This window comes from Urocitellus parryii, chromosome 4 (genome assembly GCF_045843805.1).
Source record: "Urocitellus parryii isolate mUroPar1 chromosome 4, mUroPar1.hap1, whole genome shotgun sequence".
Taxonomy (NCBI): Eukaryota; Metazoa; Chordata; class Mammalia; order Rodentia; family Sciuridae; genus Urocitellus; species Urocitellus parryii.
The window spans coordinates 179,047,627-179,061,320 of NC_135534.1; the positions used below are offsets into that span (position 1 = coordinate 179,047,627).

The 13,694-nt window shown below is 49.0% G+C and overlaps 1 protein-coding gene across 2 annotated transcripts in view; it reads left to right on the forward strand.

Moving 5' to 3' along the window:
* The window catches only part of Col15a1 (collagen type XV alpha 1 chain), a 110,068-nt gene that overhangs the window by 78,373 nt on the left and 18,001 nt on the right, over positions 1 to 13,694 (forward strand). For both annotated transcript variants that reach the window (XM_026379312.2, XM_026379318.2), the window contains 8 exons: positions 304 to 366; positions 2,657 to 2,725; positions 2,836 to 2,871; positions 6,660 to 6,713; positions 6,811 to 6,870; positions 10,130 to 10,198; positions 10,314 to 10,355; positions 12,761 to 12,806. In XM_026379312.2, coding sequence (XP_026235097.2) covers positions 304 to 366; positions 2,657 to 2,725; positions 2,836 to 2,871; positions 6,660 to 6,713; positions 6,811 to 6,870; positions 10,130 to 10,198; positions 10,314 to 10,355; positions 12,761 to 12,806 — 439 coding nt within the window. The remainder of the gene's footprint in view (positions 1 to 303; positions 367 to 2,656; positions 2,726 to 2,835; positions 2,872 to 6,659; positions 6,714 to 6,810; positions 6,871 to 10,129; positions 10,199 to 10,313; positions 10,356 to 12,760; positions 12,807 to 13,694) is intronic.

The window sequence follows — 13,694 nt, forward strand, 5'->3', positions numbered from 1 at the left end:
GGGCAGCAGGATGGCCCAGGGGGGCAGGGGTTAAGTTGAAGCAGCTTCCTTGCTGGGAGAAACCAACATTTAGAGAAGCCCAGAACCTCGGGGCCTCCTGCCACTCAGGGTCACTTTCTCTAGACCACAATTTCTGGACCTCTTAAAAAAATCTCCGAAAATCTCGCAGCTAATCATGACTTCTACCATCCTGGGGAATGGCATGCTCTATTTTTCTACATTGGTGGCGGGGGGGGGGGAGTTTTTCTGATTGGCTAAAGCATTTTAACAAACAACACAATACCTTCCAATATTTCCCTCCAGGGCCCTAGAGGACCAAAGGGTGACACTGGTGTGCCTGGATTTCCAGGACTCAAAGGAGAACAGGTGAGGGGGACCAGGTGTCTGGGTGGGATCGTGCTGTGGAATTTGCTGACCATTTCCAGTGCGCTGGACATGAATGTTAGCTCTCCTCTTCTCTGAGATACAATTCATATACCATAATAATTTCTTTAAATTATATTCAGTGGTTATTAGTAGATTTGCAACGTTGTGTAACTACCAGTGCTAATTCTAGAACATTTTCATCATGTCCAAAAGAAACCCTTTGTCTATTAGCAGTCACTCTTCAGCTCCTAACATTTATTATCTCAGGGTTCCTCCTTGGCACAGGTTATCCATGGGGACATGAAATTGAATTTCACCATAATTTGGAAAAAGAATGCCACTCAGCACCCCCTTGAATGCAGTAGGTGGTCTATCACCTGCTGGGTATCCTCCTTAGAATATGCATACTCCCCAGGGACGGGTTTTTCTCCAGCTCTAGAACCAGGTTAGACCTGCTACAGAAATGACATTCACATTTGTGAATGTCATTTGGATCAAAGTGTGCCTAGCTCATGAATAAAACGAATGCCAATATTTAGAATTACAAGCTGGGGCCTTCTGCAGCTGGATGACAGTCTTGGTCCACAATCTTTGGAATAAATATTTAGCATGCAGAGCACTTCCTGAGCGCTCCCCGGGTACAGAACCAGTCTTTGTGCCTTCTACATTTGCCTCTTAGAATTAACTTCCCGGGTGATTTTTATAGATGAGGGAAAGAGTGACAGCCATAAACAGATGACAAAAATCTAGATTGAATTCTCTCATCCGCCCACTCATTTATATATTCATTCCTCTTTCATCTACTACCCACAAAGGTGTGCCAGCAGGTTCTTATACTGATCAGCAGGGGTGTGGAAATAGGACCTGGGGAACAGACAGGAGAGGTGGCAGGGGGCGTGTGCCAGAGAGCTTGAGCGGGTCCCCTAAGCCTGCCATGGGGAGCCAGCAGTGTGCTTTCCAAGAGGAGAGAGCATGACGATCTCTTTCCCTCCTCCATCTCTTTCCCTGTCTCCATATTGCCACACTGGCCTCCACAGAGGAAGAGAGAGGCTCTGGTGTCTGTTGGGCCACATGGGTGGAGGGTTGAGATGCTTGGGAGACCTTTGGAGCCACATGGGGTCAATATCTTGGGTGCTTTTGCTGCCAAGGGCCTGCAGGGAGAACAGTGCGGGGCAGCTCTGGCTTGGAGAAGAGCCGTTCTTGCTTCCAATGCTGTTCCTGATGTGACAAGGTCAGATGGACCTGGCGGCACCTAACCCTCTGCTGCTGTGAATGACGGGGACAGATGCCCCAGGTGGCCCTGCTCCAGCCATTGCAGCCCATGTGCTTCCTCTCACTTTGCCTCTAATGCTTTTGTGCCTGCTTCTTCTCGCTGCTGGCGGACTCAGGACTGCCTTTCCTCACCAGCGGAGTGGTAAGACCCAAGTATGGTGCATGGGCTTTGGGGGATGGAGGAAGAGGCTGCTCTGCTCGCCTTAGTACCACTGCCTGGCTGCTTTGAGCTGGTGTGGCCCAGCCCAGCTCCCCAGGGGCCAGCACCAGACCTCCCAGGGAGACAGAAGGTTTCTCTACTTGGCCTCGCTCTCTGGACTTTTGTCTTCTCAGGACCCTCTGGGGATAGTGGGTGGCTCGGCCGAGGACAGGATTGAGGGTGGGATCCTTCATCCTTGCCTGTCTCCCATCTCCCCTTCTCTAACTAACATCTGGGATATCTTTGCCTGACCAAGTAATTTTTCGCACAGCAGCCTGGAATTTGGAGGCAAAGCTGGCCATGGAAACACAGGGCCCCTGTGTTGAGAGAGGCATCTGGTGTCTTTACCTTCATCTCTTTCTCAATTTCGGAAGCTTTAACAAGAATGAGGACACTTGATAGGAACAGATCTTAAGTCAAGTTGTTAGGAAGTCAAGCCACCAGATATATCAGGAGCCAGAAGTTCCTGGAGGGGTATCATGTGGCAAGAGGTAGAAGGACCATGCTGGGGCTGGTTCCTGGATGGTTGATAGTGAGGGTGCAGATCCATCATAGTGGGAGCCCTGGAGGCCATGGGAGGCTATGGCCTGTGCTATGACACGGTAGCTCTGATGGTCCGTGGAGGGATCGTGGTCACATAGGAGGCTGTCGCAATCCTCTAGTGAGAGGTAATTTTGGGGTGCAGTGGGGCTGGAAGGGTGTTGTGAAGGCAGGACAGAGGTGATTAATCATGGCAGCAGGCCCGAGAGGTCTTAGTGATCCACTGGGCACGATGGCAGGAGCAGGCGTGACTTCACTGAAAGGTTCTCTGCATTGCAGGGCGAGAAGGGAGAGCCTGGCGCCATCCTGACGGGGGATATTCCTCTGGAAAGGCTGAAGGGGAAAAAGGTAATTGTGTCACCAGTTGCTGAAGCCACCACACAGCTACTTTGGCTTTGCATATCGGTGCCTCTAACAGTGTTCCTCAGACTTGACAAGTATGTATCTCCCCATTTTAGGGTGAACCTGGAATGCACGGGACCCCAGGACCCATGGTAAGCCACAGTGTCTCTCAGCTGAGTCTGAACTGGGGTATGACAAAGTTATAATACTTTCCTTACTTAGATGCAGTTGTCCCAGTCGTGAAAATACAAAGGATGTGGCAAAGCATCCACATATTAGAAAGGCAAGCTGCAGTTGCGTAAGCTTCTCGGGGGCCCAGCACAGTAGCAGCCAATCCCTCTTCCCAAGTGCCCTGTGGTTATTCCCTCTTGGGCCTCTCTTCTCCAGGCAGTGACTCAGGGATCCAGGAGGGTCCGTGCTGTGACTCTGTCATCTTGTGGATTCCAAGTCACACCAACATCTTCCACCTGGCAGGCTGAGTTTGGGGTCAGGTTAAGACTGGAAATAACGAACACCACTTTGAGTACACTCTCTTTGGCCAGAACTTAGATCCCTGGGGCCTCAGACATGTAGCCATAGCTGTGTGTCCAGGAAAGAGGGAAAAGCAGATGGTGGTGAGCCCTCAAGGTCATACCACAGTTGTTAATCTAAGATTGCCATTTGACAGGAAGCCCTGCTGTTTTAGTCGGGTTTTTTGTTTGTTTGTGGTTTTTTTTTTTGGGGGGGGGGGTTTTGCTGCTGTGACTAAAAGACCCAACCAGAAAAATTGTAGAGGAGAAAAAGTTTATTGGAGGGCTTACAGTTTCAGAGGTCTTAGTCTATAGAAGGCTGGCTCCATTCCTTGGAGCTCCAGGTGAGGCAGAATATCATGGCAGAAGAATGGGGTGGAGGGAAGCAGCTCACATGATGATCAGGAAACAGAAAGAGGTCTCCACTTGCCAGATACAAATATATAACTGGTAGCCACGCCCCCAATGAGCCACTTCCTCCAGCCACACCCGACCGCCTCCAGTTACCAGTTAGTCCCATTTAAGGTTAGATCACTGATTATATGAAGTCTACAACTCAATAATTTCTCCTCCAAACCTTCTTGCATTGTCTCACACGTGAGCTTTTGGGGGACACCTCACATCCAAACCATAACACCGACAAAATCTCTCTGAGCTTTTTGGATTCTATCTGCTACTTGCCCTCTTCTCTGGGCTTGTTTGCCCATCTGTTGGAGGAGAGATGGGATTAAGACTATATGGTATTTTATTTGCTTCTGGACTGGCTGTCCTAGGGATCCAACACAGCTGGACAGTTTTCCTATTATTTCTCTCAAGGATGAGCCCTAAACTTCTCTGTCATACATTTCTTCCCTCAAAATGGAGAAAATTCAGGTGGAGAACATCTGTGTGGGTCAGACACTGTATTGGTCTCTCACACGGCTCATCTCATTTTACACTCATAACCCTAAGATGGGAATAGCAGGATCCCTGTTTTATGGACAAGGAAACCAAAGCTCCAAGAGGCTAAGTAACCTGCTTACTGTCACATTGCTTTTAAGTGGCAGGTGGGGAATTTGAGGCCAGCCTCTCAGACCCTACATCCAGAATCCTTCCACTGCACCCTACTATTTCCAAGGAGCAAGCTGCCCTGGATTCTTGCACAACATTGTGGGCAGCAAGCAGCATCGTATATGGGGTTGTTTGGTTCAAGCTGGATCTCGCCCTGGGGACACAGGATCACATGTTTGTATAACAGTCACGTGTTCCTGGTGAATAACGTATGTAATCTCCAAGGTGCATCCCTCAAAAGACCTTCTGAGTAATATTCCATTGTAAATACATGCCACATTTTCTTTATCCATTCATCTGTTGAAGGGCACCTCGGTTGGTTCCATAGCTTGGTTGTTATGAGTTGATCTTCTATAAACATTGATGTGGCTTTGTCACTGTAGTATGCTGATTTTAAGTCCTTTGGGTATAAACTGAGGAGTGGGATAACTGGGTCGAATGGTGGTTCCATTCCAAGTTTTCTGAAGAATCTCCATACTGCTTTCCATAATGGTTGTACCAATTTGCAGTCCCACCAGCAATGTATAAGTGTATGTTTTTCCCCATATCCTCATCAACATTCATTGTTACTTGTATTCTTGATAATTGCCGTTCTGACTAGAGTAAGAGGAAATCTCAGTGTAGTTTTAATTTGCATTTTTTCTAACTGCTGAAGACACACAATGGAATGTTACTCAGTCATAAAGAAGAATGAAATTATAGCATTTTCCAGTAAATGGATGGAACTGAGGACTGTCATCCTAAGTGAAAAAAGCCAATCCTAAAAAATCAAAGGCCAAATGTTCTCTCTGATACGTGAATGCTAACTGATAATTAAGGGGTGAGGTAAGGAAGAATAGAAGTACTTTGGATTAGACAAAGGGGACTGAAGGGAAGGGAGAGGGAATGAGAATAGGAAAGATAGTAGAATGAACCAGACATAACTATCCTAAACACTTATATGATCAATATAACTCGACATGTACAACCGGAAGAATGGGACGTTATACTCCATATATGTATAATATGTCAAAACACATTCTACTGTCTCGTATAACTAGTAAGAACAAATAAAAAAAAAATAAAGACCTTCTGAGGCCTTTGTTCCCTGAGGTCAAGGAGACCACACTGTGGAGTAGGGTAGCTGAGAGCCAAGGCAGACTGAGAGAGTCTCCTTCAGTACTGGTTAACCACTCTGTAGCCTCCAGTACCCTGGGAAATACAAACGGCAATGGGAGCCAGCAGGTGGCTGCAGATGGCATGGCGGTTGTCCCACTGAAGGCCAGCTTGCTCACAGCTTGCCAAACACAGTCAGTGAGGGCACCTTTTAATTTGCATCAAGATGCCATCTGGGCTAGCTGTGGTCCTAGTGACGAGTATAACTTCCATCTCCTTTGCAAATTCACTAGGGTCTTGTTTCTCAAAGTGTGGTTCGCGTGCCACATCACCAGTGTCCCCTGGGAGCTTGTTAGACATTTGGAACCTTGGCCCCACCCAGACATGCTGGATTTGCATTTTAATAAGACCCAGGTGGTTCCTGTGCATGTGGATATTTGGGAAGTGTCACCCTACCACCTACCAACCAAGTGACTGGTGCCGTTAACTCTTTCTCTCCACTTTTCCTTCCCTGAGAGCACTGTGGACCAGGGACTTTATGTATACCCTGTTTCAACACAGTCTTTATTTGCTGTCTTTGGGGGAAGGGCTGGCCATGTTAATGGTGGCAGGAAGAAGGGACTTGCAGGGCTGCAGGTTTAAACCCGCCTTCCCCTGGGACAAAGAGAAGACCCAGCCACAGGAGTGGGGATGAAGCAGGTTCTAGGAAGAGGTGCATGAGTGATGGTCTCCTGGGCTGAGCAGCCTGCACCCCAGGTGCTAGAAGACATGGAGATTCCTGCAGGGAGCAGGGCAGTAGCTCAAGAAATGGACTGAGAAAGCCAGCGCTGAAATAGGATCCTTGGGTCAGGGACTGAGCAAAGGAGAAGGTGCCCGGCCAAGACTGGTCTTCGGGACAGGCCTTCTGGTGGGGTGCAGGCCGTGATATTCCTAGTGGGGCCTGTGGGGACCCCTGGGACACACAACCTAGGGCAGGGGTCTGAGTTCTGAGCACTGAGCCCTGAGCGACTGACCTCTTGCTGTGCAGTTAGCCCTGACTGTGAGGAGCTGGGCCCAGCATCTGGGCTGGGGCAGAGCCTGCAGGCAAGTGGAGCGTGGTGCCCCCAGCCGAGGAGAGGCAGGAGACAGGAACTGGGCAGGTGGGGGCTTTGAAACCGCTCCCTGCCCTCCTTCCTCCCCTCCGGGGCCCTCCGGATCACTGCCCACAAAGTCAGGCTTCACACCTCCCGTCCGTCCCCATCTCTCCGCACCTTGAGTTTCTAATCAGGGGTTTGTTTTGCCTCTAGGGGCCCAAAGGACCACCAGGACACAAAGGAGAATTTGGCCTTCCAGGGCGACCGGTAGGTACGGGTGCTCCTCAGACTGGATGGAAGGGGGTGCGTGGCCAGGCTGGCCCGGGGGCCAGGGGGTTACTAACGTGTCTCCTGTGGGTCTCAGGGTCGCCCAGGACTGAACGGCCTCAAGGGAGCCAAGGGAGATCGAGGGATCATGATGCCGGTGAGTGCCACAGACACTGACCCCTCCTGGGTCACCCTGGGGGCAGAGTTGGGAGCTGGTGTCCCATGAGTGGGACTGACAGGTGACGTTTCAGAAATGCGTTTCTTCTGTCTCCACTGCCATTTACAAAGGTCCTCCCACCCAGCCCTACCCTCTGGCTCACTCTCAAGAGTTCCCTGCCACCTAGGGCATCTCAGTGGGCCATCAGCCTCCTTGTGCAGACCCCAAAGGGAGGGCAGGGAGAAGGGGTCTGGCTGTGCCCAGGAAATGTGATTCCAAATTCCAGGGCTTTGACTCCAGGGTGATGTCCTCTCTTCCCTCCTGAACACAGTCCCAGGGTGCTCGTATCACTAGGGCTCAGTGGGTGCTTATGAGTGATTATCCAAGGCAGACCGGCCACTTAGGACCTCCCACGATGGTGGATGCTGGGGGAAGCAGCAGGCTCCGGGCTCTCGGAGAAGAAAACCAGTGTGTACTGAGCACCTACTGTGTACCAGACACTGTGCAAAGTATAAGGGCAGTAGCCCACATCATCTTGGTGATAACTAATCAGCCCATCAGACACTCTGTGGGGTCCTTGTTTTACATAGGGGAATTTTTTTTTCCAAAAATGTGTTTTAATACTATGTCACAAAAGAAGAAATTTTGGCTTACAAATACAAAACCTGCTTTCTACAGATTTTGAATATTCTCTTTTCCCCTTTCCTTTTTTTTATTGTTTCTTTTTGGTTATATATAACAATAGGATTCATTTTGACACAATTTTTAAAAAGCGTGGAATATAATTTGCTCCAGTTTAGTCCCCAGTATTTCCCTCTCCTCCTCCCTCCCCTCCCTCCTCTTCCCTTCCCTCTACTGGTCTTTCTGCCATTTACTTTTACTTCTTTTTTCTTTTCGGTTAGTATCTTGTGGATGTACATGTTGGTGAGATTCACTGTGGTTTATTCATATAGGTACATTAAAAGGTTAGGTTAGATTCCTTCCTCTTTTTTTCCCTTAGCCCGTCTTTTCTCCCTCCCCCTAGCCCCTTCATCTAACCAACTGATCGACCTTCTTTTTTTTAATTTATTTTTTACTTGTAGTTGGACACAATACCTTTATTTCACTTATTTATTTTTATATGGTGCTGAGGATCGAACCCAGGGTCTCGCATGTGCGAGGCAAGCACTCTACCGCTGAGCCAAAACCCCAGCCCCACAACCTTCTTTTTTTATGGACTCCTCCATGGTTTCCCTTTCTCACTGTCTCTCTAGAAAATACCATGATTTCATTCTTCTTTATGGTTGAGTAATACTCCATTGTGTATGAATACCACATTATCTTAATCCATTCATCTGTCGAAGGGCACCTTGGTTGATATATGCCTATATCCCTATAGTATGGCAATTTTTGGTCTTTGGGATCTATACTGAGGACTTGGAGAGCTGGATCATGTGGTGGATCCATTCTTAGTTTTTAAAGAAATTTCCCTACTAACTAGTGCTACACCCACAATGTGTGAGCGTACCTTATCTGTTTCTCCACATCCTCGCCAATACTTATCATTATTGTATTCTTGATAATTGCTGTTCTGACTGGAGTGAGATGAAATCTCAATGTAGTTTTGATTTGCATTTCCCTGATTGCAGAGATGTTGGACATTTTTCATATATTTGTTGACCAATTGTATTTCTTCTTTTGAGAATTGTCTGTTTAGTTCTTTTGCCTGTTGTTTATTAATTGGATTATTTGGGGTTTTGATGTTGAATTTTTTGAGTTCTTTATATATTCTTGATCTTAATGTCCTATCTGAGGTGTAGGTGGCAAAGACCTTCTCCCATTCTGTCGGCCCTATCTTCACATTCTTAACTGTTTCCTTTGCTGTACAGACATTTTTTAAATTCTGTGCCCTCCTACTTACTGATTTTTGGTTTTGTTTCTTGCACTTTAGGAGTCTTGTTAAGGAACTTGGTTCCTGTTCCAACATGTGGGAGTGTTGGACCTACATTTTCTTCTAGCAGTTGCAGAGTTTCAGGTCTAATTCCTAGGTCCTTGATCCACTTTTGTGCAGGGTGTGAGAGAGAGAGAGAGGCCAGTTTCATTCTTCTACATAGAGATTTTCAGTTTTCCCAGCACCATTTGTTTAAAAGGCTATTTTTTCCCTCCAATAAATGTTTTTGACACCTTTATCTAATATCAGATAACTGTATCCATGTGGGTTTGGATCTGTGTCTTCTGTTCTGTCTCGTTGGTCTTCTTATCAGTTTTGGTACCAGTACCATGCTATTTAACTCTTTTCTCTTTTGAGGTCAGGTATTGTGATACCTCTAACATCTCTCTTTTTGCCCAGGATTGCTTTGGCTATACTAGGTCTCTTAGTTTTGCAAATGAATTTCAGAGTTGCTTTTTCTAGTTCTGTGAAGAATTAGTAATTGGATGGGGATTGAATTGAATATGTATGAAGCTTTTGATAGTCAGGCCACTCTGATAATACTGATTCTGCCCATCCAGGAACATGGGAGGATGGGACCTACAGAAGTTAGGGCTGCCACTGAAGGTCACCAAACCAAGAGGCAAACACAGCTCTGTGTCCATTTTGCTTCTGTGTGTACCACACTGCCTCACTTTATGTGTTCAGAAATTCAATTTTCCTAAAGTATTAAGGGTCTGGCTCCTGCTCATCAAGCCCCCTGGAGCCAGTGAACCCATGGCTCCATTTAGAGGAGCCCTCCTTGCACCTGCCTGTCAGCACCCACCACCCACTGCATGTCCTCCTCTGGGCTGGGATGAGAAGACTTTGCATGATCCTAAGGCCAGGCTGAAATTGACTGTGCTGTTCAACATGAGCTTTGTCCTTAATTTCGTCTCTCTGAGGCTCTCCTTCAGGCCCTTCCATGCTAGGGATGCACTGATAGAGAGCTGGTAGGCTTCCTTCCAACTCAACACTCTCTGGGAGTCAGACTCTGAGTTCCAATCTTGGTTTGCTGTCAGTGGCTGTGTGGTCTTGAGCAGGTAGCTTCCCCTCTCTGGGCCTCCTTATCTGCATGGATCAACCAGGGACAATACTGTTGTCTTCCTGGTGGTTTGCTGGGAAGATGCAAAGAGGTCACAGATGTAGAAGTGCTCTGTGGACAGGTCTACCTATCAAGGTAGAAGTTGGTGGCTTCAGAGGACCCTTCTTTCCTTGCTGTGTGCCCAAAGCCTGGAGGAAGTGTCTTTCAGCTGCCTCTACCCTCTTAGCAGCCTCAACTCAGCAGTGGCCTTTCTTTTCTCCCTTCAGGGCCCCCCTGGTCTACCTGGTCCTCCAGGCCCCCCTGGACCACCCGGAGCTGTGGTTAACATCAAAGGGGTGAGTTGGGGTGTTGGGAGGACTTTCCCAGAGGATCAAGCAACAGGCCTCAGACCGGCATGAGCTGGAGTCCAGTTCCCTGACAGCCTCACCTCTCTCCTTCTATTTCCCTCAGGCCGTTTTCCCAGTACCTGCCCGACCACACTGCAAAACACCCGTAAGTAGCATGTGGCCTCTGCCTTCAAGGGTGGGCTTTGCACAGAGAGCAACTCAGAGAAGGTCAGCCTCCGTGCTGGGCCCCTCCACCTCTGAGTATCTTCTGAGGTCTTTTATCACTTATGGGTACACCCTTCAAGGATATAAGCTTTTAGTTTTCAGGGTCATCTTGGGAGCTCACACTGGTCTTTAATATGATCAATAAAACAGTGTCTTTTATCAGTATGATCACATTAGCTTCATGCATGGAGCAATATAAAAAAAAAAACCTCAAAAAAAAAAAAAAAACTAAAGCCAACCTGTGGTTTCTGCACTGGGAATTGGGGCTACAATCTGTAACTACTGCCTTCCATCCCTCTCAGCGATCACGTCACAGCCCAGCACAGAACACAGCCTGAGAGGCAGGGCTGATCCCTCCACTCTGTATTGAGGAAACAGAATGACTCACAGAAGCTCTCTAGCTTGTCCAAGGTCTCGGCACACGATGGAGCAGGGCCCACAATTCCCATCTGACATCCCAGGCAGCCAGTGCAGACACTGTGATTCCAAGGGGTCAGGCCCTTGCCGGATCCCCCAGCCAGTCAGCACTCTGGGGTTTCATCCACATGATTAGGTCTTGTTTCTGTGGGGAAGCTCTGGAGGGTGGGCCTGGGCAGGCCTGAGTCACAGTACGATGCATGATGATTCTCTCATTCCTTCAACAAATATTTATTGAGCATGTACCCAGAGCCAAGTACTCTGCTAGGCCCCGGGGGGAAGCGGGTGAACAAGACAGGCGTGGTCTCTGCTCTCTGAGGTTTGCAAATGACAATTTAAAAATGTTCTTTGAAGTGGATTCATCATTGGAGGTGGTGATGAGGCTGGGCTCAGAGACTTCAAAATGACGCAGTGTAGCTGAGTGTTTTCCCGACTTCTGTCTGTGTTTGAACTTTGAAGCATCCTAGTGTATAGTCCAGAGCCCGGGAGCTCTGGCCTGGAAGGCAGAGGATGAGATCCTACTGTATAAGGTGACAAAGAGAGTTGCTGGCTCCCAGATCCTTGTGAAGACAACCCCAACCCAGTGTATGTTTCTATTAGTGAGAAACAGAAAGCATCAGTGCTAGAGAGTCCCTCCTGAGAACCCCCCCCCCATGACCACCTCCTTGTCATGAAGGAGCGATCACAGCCTTCAGAGGCAGTGGGCCAGCCCCAGGTCCCTCAGCATGTGAGTGCCGGAAGCCCCTCCCAACATACACAATTGCAGGTTTCAAGTGGGCCGGCCATGGAGTAGCACTTGACAAACTGTAGAGTGCTGTGAAAATGCTACTGTGATTCCCATAACCTACTCTAGGACTCTTCAGTAACCTTGGCCTTTGGGGGTCATGGAGTTACTTAAGCCAAACACTGGCTTAGAGCATTTTTGTTCGGTTGTTTATTTCATGATGGCTGGCTGCACACTATGGGGGCTGGGGCACGGATACGTCCTCTCAGGGTGGACATTTTCAGGCAGAAGGGCTTCCTTTCATGCCCAGCATTCGGCACACCCTTCTGATTTCAGCCCTTGCAGCACCATAACCATTTGCAGCTCACACTTGCAGTGGGGCAACTTAGCAGCATCGTCTCAAGGATCACCTGGGTGCTGCAGTCTTCATCCTTAACTTAGAAATGCTGGCAGAGTCTCTCTTCCTTCCCCCCATCTTCTCTTGGTGACCCCTGAGCAGCTCATGATCCCACCCATAAGCACAGAAGAATCCTGGATCATTTTGATTCCACATATCACCTGGGGAGAAGGTGAAGGGGGGCTGCTAAAAGCCAGGCTGCAGCTGGCCCCCTCTTACCAGACAAGGGAATGTGGGACTCTGGGAAAGAGCTGTTTGCACCCTAGGGCTCTGACACTCAGAACAATTCAGAATAATCCCTGGTCTAATGACCGTTCCATCCCTGACTCTCGTTTCTGCCAGCACCAGTCCCTTATGCTCGTCCTTGGTAATGCACAATAGCAGCTCTGATGAGTGGCCAGCTTTAGGACTGGTGGCTTAGATGCTTGATATCTCTGGGGGGGGTCCATACTCATTGATAGAAAAGGAGGCCAAGAGGGTTCATCCGGGGCCAGACCAACATTGCCATGACTTGTCACCTGAAAACCTTGGATTTCCCCTTTGCTGAGATTTTTGGCCTGTGGGTCCCAACTCTCTACCCAACTCAATTGCATGATGATTCTCCCACTTGAAGACCTGGGATTTCTGGGTGCTGAGGGCTATTGGGGAGCTCAGGGCTTTGGGGGGTGGGGGTGGGCCAGGGCCAAAGCAAGTTCTGTCTCATAGCATCACCTTTTCTGCCACATGCCCCCAGGACAGTGTCCCCCCGGGGTGTACACATGCCAGGGCAGGGCGCCCAGGGTCTGATCCTGTATTTCTCTCTTTCCAGGTTGGTACCACTCATCCTGGGGATTCCGAGCTCATCACCTTCCATGGTACACACTCTTTCTTCACTGTGGGCTTTTCTTTTTCTCTACTCAGCACCTTTGAAGAGGCTCGTTTGCAAGTACCCAGTGCTAGGCACTTTCAGAGGAGGTGGAGGTGTGACTGGGTGCCTGGGTGGCAGCTGAGCCAAGGCCGCGGGGTCACCTCTGTTTGGTTTTGTTAAGCATCTGTCTGTTTTGCATCACGTGGCTGAGCCTCCTAGGCAGCAGGGAGCACCCCGCTGGGTCACTCATTTGTTCATCTGTTCATCAGATGTTCACTGATGCCAACCCCTTGCTTAGTGTCATCGTGTGCCCGGGGCTGAGACAGGTGAATTCTCTGCCTCTCCTGCTTCCCAGGCCCTTAGAATGTGTGAGGTGAGAGCTATTATTAAAAATTAGTCGTAGCATAATACACCAAGCACTAATGAGGGAAGGACTGGGAGAGCTCAGGAGACCTTTGCTTCAGAGCATTCGTGAACACCTGCATCTCCCAGGAAGAGCTCTTTAGAAATGCAGACCCTCGGGCCCCACCTTGCGTCTCCCTAATGAGAACCTGCATTTCTCCAGGCCTCTTGGTGTAAGTGCAGGGAAGGGTAAGGAACGCTGGCCTGGAGGGCTTGATTAGTCAATGTCCACATGTTCATGGCTACCCATGGCAGCTTCTCAGGGACATCAGATAGGCCAGGAGGCAGGGGCCTGGAGGTCGCTCTGGTTCCCCTTGACCCCACATACTCTGAATGGCCACGTCCCCTTTTGGTTGAGGAGTCTGAACACTTGTAGCTTCAACAGTAGGTCCTTCCCCACCCCCACTACTCGCCTCTGGCTTGCTCCGGTCACCCGGCCCTGACCATGTCTGACCCTCTGGTTCTCCTGCACTTCTGCTTGCTGAGTCCAGCC